Here is a 9,666-nt window from a genome sequence, read left to right as displayed (position 1 = left end):
AAATTAAGAACCTCTATGCACACTTTCTTTTGCGCTTGAGTATATATTGCTTTTAGGGCACTATCACATTTTATGACAATTATATCTTATACTAAAATGATATTTAGAACAGTAATTATATTAAGTATTTAAAAGTAATAAATAATTAATTCATTTATTCATAGTTTCATTTCTAAGATTTAAGTTTTAGCACTTAATTTTTAAAATATCAGTTTTTATATTTAAGTTTTAGCATTTAATTTTTAAAATATCATTTTTTATATTTAACATTTAATAATTTAGATTTTTGTTTTACATTTAAGTTTTTATATTTAACATTTAATTTTTAAATATTTAGAATTAACAATTTTAAATTTATTTTTTATATTTAAGATTGAAGTTTTAACATTTAAATATTAAGTTTTAAGAAATTAGATTTAATACAGATTTGATATTTTCAATTTAAATACTTTTTCATTATTTATCTTTTCTTTTTATTTTATATTTATATTTTATATTTTTATTATGATAATGGACATTGAATTTTCGAAGTCGACCTATTACATGGATGCGTCAAATGAAAGCAATGCATAATCAAATCGCTGAAAGTTCAGAATGGTTGAAACCTTTCACGAACTGTGTAAATAGTAGATCTAATAGGGAAGTTTATGAACAGTAAAAGCGGGACAAGCATTCTTTTCAAAACTATTTTAGCGAACTAAAAGGGTAACCCCCCCCCCCCCCCCACACACACACACACACACACTTTTGGTACGCAGTATTCAAGCCATTTTTAAAGGTATTCAGTATTCAAGAGCCAATTTTAATAGTATTCAGTATTCAAGTGGCTCGAGCAAATAGTATTCAGTATTCAATATCTATAATGAAATAATAGTTCTTCGGGCATGAATAATCAATATCCAATGAATTTATTTCAGAACCTGGTGGACTTTCCAATTTCAAAGTTTAATGCTGACGTATTTACTATAGAGGCTGGCCCCGACGTTTCTACTTTAGAGACTGACGGAGAACTTTCTCAAAGTTTGGACATGAATAGGCTGACCACAATCATCAAAGAAGGAAGATTGGAAACGGATCTATTCTTGCTTGTGAATGAACCGAATATCTCGCCTGCAAATGCTGCCCAGAATTGAAACTATAAGGTCTGACAGTTCCATGACCAGCACTAGCAAGGTGCTTCAATTGAGCTTTTGAATTCCAGTATTTCAAGACACTAATCGTATTGACCACACCCTCAATATTGCCCATGTTCTGGCATGAAATAGTTATGTACTTAATGCTTATAGAAATGTGTATATATGTATTACAGAGTCTGAGACAGTTTATTTTCAATGTTGGAAAGTGTGTGAATTGGCAGATAAATATTCCAGTTTAGAACCATTTATTCTCTATTCTGCTCGTCCGAAGTGGACAGCACTTTTCTTTTCTGGAGTTATAGAACAACAGCTCGAGACAGTATGTAAAGTTTTTTGCCAATGGAAACAAATGTATAGTACTGTGCAAACATTACTCTTTGTTATTAAAATACCTATAGAGTCATAGCTTGTTAGTTTTATGAATCAGGAATATGAATGCCAATGGCAGTTATGTACGAGTTCAGATGTTCTATTTTGAGATGTTGCTTTTTCTGTTATATATGTTCGCAAACTGCAGAATGAATAAATGATTGAAAAATTATTCAAAAAACGATCTGACCAAAATGTGACTTCTAGAGTGCTTACAAGATTTTTCAATGATTTGACCTACTGATCTAGTTTTTGAACTCATGTGACCCACTTTCAAACTCGACCTATATATCATTAAGATAAACATTATGGCCAAGATTAATCAAGGCCTGACCAAACATGTGACTTCTAGAATGCTTACAATAGTTTTCGATGATTTCACCTTGTGACCTAGTTTTTGACCTCACATGATCCAGGTTCAACTTGACATCGATATCATTAAGATAAACATATGACAAAGTTTGATGAAGATCCGACCAAAAATGTGACTTCTAGAGTGCTTACAAGATTTTTTTACTATATAAGTCTATGTAAAACTGATAAGCACCAAGGTGGGGCCGTTATGACCCCGAGGGTCATAATTTAAAAGTCTTGGTAGAGGTCCACTAGGTAGTGCTACATGCGAAATATCTAAGTTCTGGGCCTTGCGGTTCTAGAGAAGATTTTTTAAGGCTTTTCACTATATAACTCTATATAAACTGATAAGCCCTAGGGCGGAGTCATTATGACCCCCGGGGGTAATGATTTGAACAAATTTGTTAGAGCTCCACTAGGTAATGCTACATGCAAAATATCTTAGCTCTGGGACTCGTGGTTTCAGATATTTGTTTTGCAATTCAGAAATTGTTGACACACACAGAGACGACGGACGAAAGGGGATCACAAAGTTTCAAAGTTTATTAAACATATAGGCATAGTAAATGCATGGGATGATTACAAAACCTCAATTTTTACAACAAACAAACAAAAACAATGTCATAACAACAGATAACTGAATCATACAGTACTAATCATGAAATGTACAGTCACATAACAGCACAACCATTGGCACAATATCACCTCCAAATTAATAACTATGTGAACAAGAGAGTGAAAATCTTAAGAATACATGAGAGAAGATATATGATGAATGTTTCATCTTGGTGTATTTTATGTTTATTGGATTGTTCAGTTTTTCAATCAGCTTTGCCCTCAAATACAGATGACATTGGCTGGCATATATGTCCCTTTTTTAAATATTCTGATACTAGTAAGTGTCATGTCATCCAGTTCGTCTCCTGACGTTGAAACCAAAGTAAATATGAATTGTTCCACATTTCCATGAATATTTCTGCCACCTGGGAAGAAGAAGTCGATCGTTCCTTAATCGTTCCTACTGTAAGATCATCATCATTGCGAAAAGAAATTCCCCTGATTTCTCCACCTTTGGATTTAGTTACCAGCCAAGAGCGATTATTTCTGTAATTTGTCCAACCAATTTTAATTTTGTACTCCATTCGCTGACCTCGGCCTGGCTTTGTATTCTTTGGAGCACTTCGCATTTCCTGAAATATATAAGACAACTTCTTAGGTATACTTTAAACTAAATCTGAACTAGATGCTGTTTTTTAGAAATTTTAACATTCTGTAGAATTTTGAAGATAGGCGCATGTTTGAATATAAGCTCATATCAAATATAGGCGCATATTTTCATACCACCTGATTTGACCCCAAAAATAAGCGCAAACTACTTCTTACCACCTGATTTAGCCCCAAAAATATGTGCATGTTCGAGAATAATGTATTTTGAAGGTGAAATTTGAGCATATAGATAAATAAGTATATATAATTATAAATGGTATTTAATAGTTGCCATTAGAGGTACAGGATGACCATTAATATATGATAACTTAAATAATTTTATTATTTTTTACAGGAGCAATGTATCTTAATAAACTGTTTTTCATTCCAAAGAGTACATTTGTAAGTTTTATCTGGTTGATCTTTGTTGAAAACATTAACATCATAACTTTGCAATTCTTTCTGTTGCATAGCAACGCATTTTCAGATAGCAGCCATAAAAATGACATTGTTTTGCAAAACAAATGACGTTCATTCATGTCAAATTTGTGCTTTTGAAAGCAAAGAAAAAGTAATAATTTCTTTATATTATATATATACATTTCATTCTCATTCAAATTGTGAGTTTCCTTTTGGGTACATGTACCATTCTTTTAATTTCGGTTGCTAAGCAACGAATAATCTCCTTTTAATTAAACATTTTGACGGCCTCTTTACCAAATGACTTGTTGCCATGGAAACAAGGCAGTTAAGAATCAGGTCAGAAACATCTAGGTTACGTGTTCCACTTGTATGCAATAAATTTGTAACAATAAGACAGGGAAATGATAAGGTAATAACAAATATAATCAAATATACCATAAAACATTACATCGATTTTTAGGTTTCGTGCAATCAATTTTAACCAAAGAATACTGACATGGCTTATTGGTAGAAAACTATTGACTATCTTTTTTATTTACTATCACTTTACCATAAATCAATCCTAAAACATATTGTTCAAGCACATGTTGTTCAATAAAACCTGTAAAACGGTAAACTGGATCTTTTGTGGTATTGGTTAGCCATAATTCTTAGACATAAAAACAAAATATGGCTATTTTTGCCAAAGTTGTTGCTTAGCAACAAATGGAATTTGTGACCTTAGCATGTTGTTGTTTTCATCAAACTTATATTCTAAACAAAACTATAACCTCAGATCGCCTTTCTAAATTCCAGTTTGTTTAGTTCTGCTCATTATTTTCTCGTTTAGGACAAACCCATTATTTTAACTGAGGACCTTACGCCGCTTTTCATCGAATTACACACTAGTGTAGCGTTGAAGGTTCCACGTACCTTTAGTTTAGCCTTCTTCAAAAAATGTGTGTAAGTGCATTTTACAGACTAACTTTAATCAAGAATAGCCTCGCGTATGTCTTTTTAATGGAATTCCCTGACCAAAAACTTAGCGTTGGTTACGCTAAAATTATGCAAATTTGTCCATTCTTATTTTCGCCGAGCGGAAGTCAATCGTGTTTGTCCAGTTCCGTGTCTCTTCGGTAAAAAAAAAGATATACATGAATTTTATGACACATTTAAATCGTAAAGATGTGCTGGACTATATAAGCCTATGTAAAACTGATAAGCCCCTGGGTGGGGTCAATTTGACCCTGGGGTCTAGATTTGAACAATCCTGATAGAGGTCCACTATTTAGTGCTACATACTATATATCTAAGGCCTGGGCCTTGTGGTTCAATCGAAGATTTTTTAAAGTTTTTACTATATAAGTTTATGTAAAACTGATAAGCCCCTGGGTGGGGTCAGTTTGATCCTGGGGTCATGATTTGAACAATGTTGGTAGAGTTCTAGTTGGTAGTGCTACATACTTAATATCTAATACTAATGATAGTAAATGACTTTTCAGAGTTTCAAGTGAATACTTTTGATAGTTTTTTCAGAAATTGACTTTTAAAGCAAAATTCTAAGTCGAAAAAGGGGAATAACTCTTACAATGTGCTGGATAAAGATGTCTCCTCTTGTCAATAGAAGTAGGTCATCACTTTCTATAAGTGTATTGAGTTTCAAGATAAAGCATTGAAAAAGTTTGAGAAAATTTTATTTAAGTGAAAAATTGGCCCATATTTCTATGTACTAGGTCGAAACAAGGGCAGATAACTCTGCATCTACTTGTTATGGACTCGCCTTTTGATTGTGAATGACTATTCTGAGTTTCAAGTGAATGCCAAAATTCTTTTTGACATATAAGTAGATTACATGTTTATCGAAGTAACCACATTTAAATTATGTCAAAATATATGCACAACTAGCAGATCGAACACGACCATGTTTTGAAAAAAATAGATGAGGTATGTCCTGTGACTGTACTATCAAATGTTTATGCAGAAAATATACTGTCAAAGACCTTGTTGGCTAATTTTAAATCATTTAGACACAAAACATGCAACATAAACTCTTATAAGCTTCCAAAATCCGTTTACGCTTGTATTTATTAAACGTGGAAGAATCAAATTAAAGTCTATCATACCTTATTACTGGACATGTTCTTTCACAATGGACGTTCCCACTTTTCTAGTGATCTTTATTTTATTTCTAATATTTAAGTTTTAATAATTCAATTTTTAATTTAAAGTATTAAGTATTAATTAATAAGTTTCAACAATTAACATTTAATTTAAAATGTCCCTCCAGGGCTTCCAGATTGTTTAAGGAAAACTTCATAGCAGTGACTAAATTGTTTTTCTCAAAAAAGGCACGCAAATTGACCATAATAAAATAAACATGTCATTATTTCCATTTAGTCATCTTATCAAAGCAATTAGATCGTAACAAAACAACGATCATAACGCGGCCAGAGGGTAGTTTACCCTAAGTGAAATATCACGACCAGTCAGTTTCTATAATGACCAATGTTGAAATTATTTTATTATGTAGCATCCCGAAATTCTTTAAAGTATGACCTATAACTGACCGAAAAACAAAATGAATAATGCTTATCTAATAAGTATAATGAATTCTTAAAGTCATTATACGACAAAATTACGTGACTAAAAATAAGATTTGTTTCAGTCCAGCGTTCAACCTGCTTTTCTTTTAACACTCATCATGAGTAACCTAAAAGTACAAAGTAGTGATTCTTCATTTTACTTGTATATTTAAATACTTCCAAAAAATGTATATTTATGGTTATGACTGGTGAAATCTAAACGGATTTTGACAGCACTTGAACAATTTAAGACGTGTGTAAAGTTAGTAACAGCTGTGAGACATTGTGAAATCTTCACCAGTCTTTCCTACATTGGCCAATAAAAGTAGAGCTAAGCATATTTTACGCAGTTTAAACAAGTATTTTATAAACTATCGTTTACTCAATATTGATTACTTTAATCTACCCGACAGTTGTAATATGATACTAGTATTACGCGTATTTTCGCAATCAAGATTAACACATATTATATGCAGTACACAGTCTTTATCAACTAAAAAAAACATTTATTAGAACAAAAAGCAATGGATTTCCTTTGCAAACACGTGATTGAAAAGGTTAGTTTGGATATGAGTAACGAGGTAGTTAAGGACATTACTAAAGCTGTGGATGTTTTAATGAATCGCTTTGTGAAATCAATGCAAAAGGAATTTCCGGAAATACAGGTGGATCATGTCCGTTTGTGTGGGAGTATGGCAGAGAAAACAAGGCTTTGGATTTCACAAAATATTGATAACGCCCTACCTGAACTAGAATTTGATTATCTTGCAGTATTGAAAACGTGGCCCAGTTGCGGTGAAATGCGATTTAAACTTTCGGATACTTGCACAGGTTTAATGTCAATAGAATATGATATAAACGACAAAGAGAGTGTCAGCGGTCAAACTGATTTTCTTAGCAACCTTGTAAAGCATACGTTCATCCTAAACTTCATAACCTCTGTTAATCGAGGATGTAAGAAAAAATTCTGTCCACAATACGGGGCATCCGGTGGTTTCACGCTTGGAAGAACCAACAAGTATTCGAATATAAACGGTTGTGCTTTCTGCACAGTGTATGCAGATAGTGGAAATCTTCGGATGGGAAGCAGTAACGGACAAAAACTGTTATTCATATGGACCCCAAAATCATATCATAGGGGATTCCAAATGGCATTTGATAAAGATGATGATTATAAATATCAGCTGAAATATAAAGCACAATCTATTGAAATTGACTTTCACCCTGTCCTTATTTTAGATGGAACGCGAGTCATTGCTGCAAAGGATAATTCAGCAAATCAAACCATGATGACCGAGGAAATAATCATGATGACCGAGGATATACCGATGTTTCTGTTCCCTAAGAAATGTGACCAACATTTGCAGGGGAAGTGCGCGATGATGGGGTGGAGAATATCTACACATGAGACTGAGTTATCTATGATCAAACAAACACCATCTGAACACAGATTAGCTTACATGATTTTGAAATATCTAGTAAAGAAACTGGTTTTACATTTGGATAGGGATAACAGTTTCAAAGACATTAGTTTTTACGACCTTAAAACGGTTCTTTTACGTCATATAATTGTATGTCAGGGCCCAATTAAAGGCACTGCATATTGCTTAACAGATATGCTAGAAATGTTATCGCTGTGTTATAGAAATTTATGTTTATCACATTTTCGCCTGTCTTTCAATCTTTTAGAATGTAGACGCAAATTTGACGGAACTGATTCTTGCTCACTGCCTTATAGTTACCAAGAAATAGGATATGTTCTCGATACAATAAGTAATGTTCTAAACATCCCCAATGCCCATTGTGATTTGAATGATGTAATAAGAGATCTGTTAGCCATCAGAATAATTGCAAAAGGATTACGCGTTTTGGTAAATTGTTCAACCAGTCATAGAATTGATCAACATGATGAAATCGAAAAAAAGACTATAATACTGTTATCTCGCAGTTTGTCAGTGTTTGTAGCCTCTAGACGTAGTGCGTCAGCAGATGAGACACTCAAAGATACTGCGGTAAAGTACATTCGTGTTTTCCCAAAGGAAACATTAATTTGGTTGGAAACGTGGCAAATGATAGACTGGGAGTTGGTAGATCAGCGAAAACAAAACATTGATAAGCTGTATAGAAAGATTAAAATCAAAAATTGGTATAGAAAGATCAAAATCGAAAATGTAAATTCAAATTTAAATTATTTCAAGAACATGATGAATGAATCATGGCTGTTAGAAATATTCATCAAAGCAATGTTCAGATACTATTATTATAGAAATGCACTTGTAGTGTACCGTCCGCATAACCGGTATTTGTGATTGTTTAAATCGTTGCTAGCCTTTCAAAGAAAATGATTAAAATTGCTATGAGAAACCCAAATGTTTACACATATGAAAATGACATTCGAGAGAACTTATCATGTTTTGTTAACTGGACTTTTACACTGGAAATACCTACACATTGTATTGAAACAATAAGTAAATATAATAATAAGCAATGATTTACAGGTATATAATCTGAAAGAATAAACATATGTTGCATGTATGTTCGTGCTTGCATTTAAGGGGCTGATGTGTATTCAAAGTCTGGGTTAAGACTTATTTGTTTTATTTCCGTGCATTTTACTATTTACCAGCTTTAAGTGGCGGAGGTAGTGATATGGGGACCAAGCAAGGCTCAAACCCACAGATATTATGAACATGTGATCCGAAATCCACGGCAATAGTCACTCGGCCAATGAGGTAAGTTCACGACATTAGCCATTCGATCATAAGGGGAAGTCCGCGATATCAGCCACTCAGCAAGTGAGGGAAGTGCGCGACACTAGCCACTAAACCATAGGGGGATAATTCCGCGACATAAGCCACCGACCACGGAGCGAGGTCCGCGATATTTGCTAATCAGCCAGAGAAACTCGTGACCTTCGAACATAGAGGGAAATTTGCGACATTAGCAAATCGGCGATGGAGGGAAGTCCGCGATATTATCCACTCGGCCGCAGAGGGAAGTCCGCGATATTAGCCACTCGACGAAAGAGGGACTCTTGCGAAATTAGCCACCCGACCGGAAGGAATGATAATGTTAGTTCCTATATGTATTTGGGTCATGAATACTCGTGTTGCAAAGGCAGTCTGAAATTTATTAAATAGCAAGTCATCCGTGCTTTTTTAAACTACAATGATGCTAGTTTCATCTTGTTGTTATGTCGTCCCCCCCCCCCCCCACCCCCTGGGAAAATATTTTGATGTTTCGTTCATGGATTTGTTCTGTTGTCCCTTACAAAACAACATAACAATATTTTGATCTTTTCTCACTCTTTTGTAGTGCCGTTTTGTAGCCTCGCGAAGAATAAAATGCTGCGCGACAGTGCAAAAGAACCGTCGAGAGATAAATTAACAGTGACAGCAGATTCTTTAAGTGGGGTGAGAGGTTGCTAAAGCGATACAACGTCAGATGAGGAAATGTAGTTCTGTGGCTCTAAGTTATAACATTGACATAAAAATCAGTTTTCATTAACACATTGACTGTACTTTCATCACCACCGAGAGAGTAACTTTTGCAAAAGGTTAAACTTTCATCGCATCGTTGATTATAACATTAGCAAGAAGTTCAATATTACCAAGCAT

At 33.9% G+C, this 9,666-nt stretch overlaps 1 protein-coding gene across 1 annotated transcript; it reads left to right on the top strand.

Moving 5' to 3' along the window:
- The first annotated feature begins 6,485 nt into the window (after positions 1-6,485).
- On the top strand, positions 6,486-9,001 carry LOC123550305 (uncharacterized). Its single transcript, XM_045338736.2, has one exon. It carries the CDS (start codon positions 6,574-6,576, stop codon positions 8,356-8,358), a length of 1,785 nt encoding a protein of 594 aa, XP_045194671.2. The 5' UTR covers positions 6,486-6,573; the 3' UTR covers positions 8,359-9,001.
- The last annotated feature ends 665 nt before the right edge of the window (positions 9,002-9,666 follow it).

The sequence above is a fragment of the Mercenaria mercenaria genome, unplaced genomic scaffold (genome assembly GCF_021730395.1).
Source record: "Mercenaria mercenaria strain notata unplaced genomic scaffold, MADL_Memer_1 contig_2099, whole genome shotgun sequence".
NCBI classification, from domain to species: domain Eukaryota; kingdom Metazoa; phylum Mollusca; class Bivalvia; order Venerida; family Veneridae; genus Mercenaria; species Mercenaria mercenaria.
This window is presented reverse-complemented; position numbering and strand designations above follow the sequence as displayed.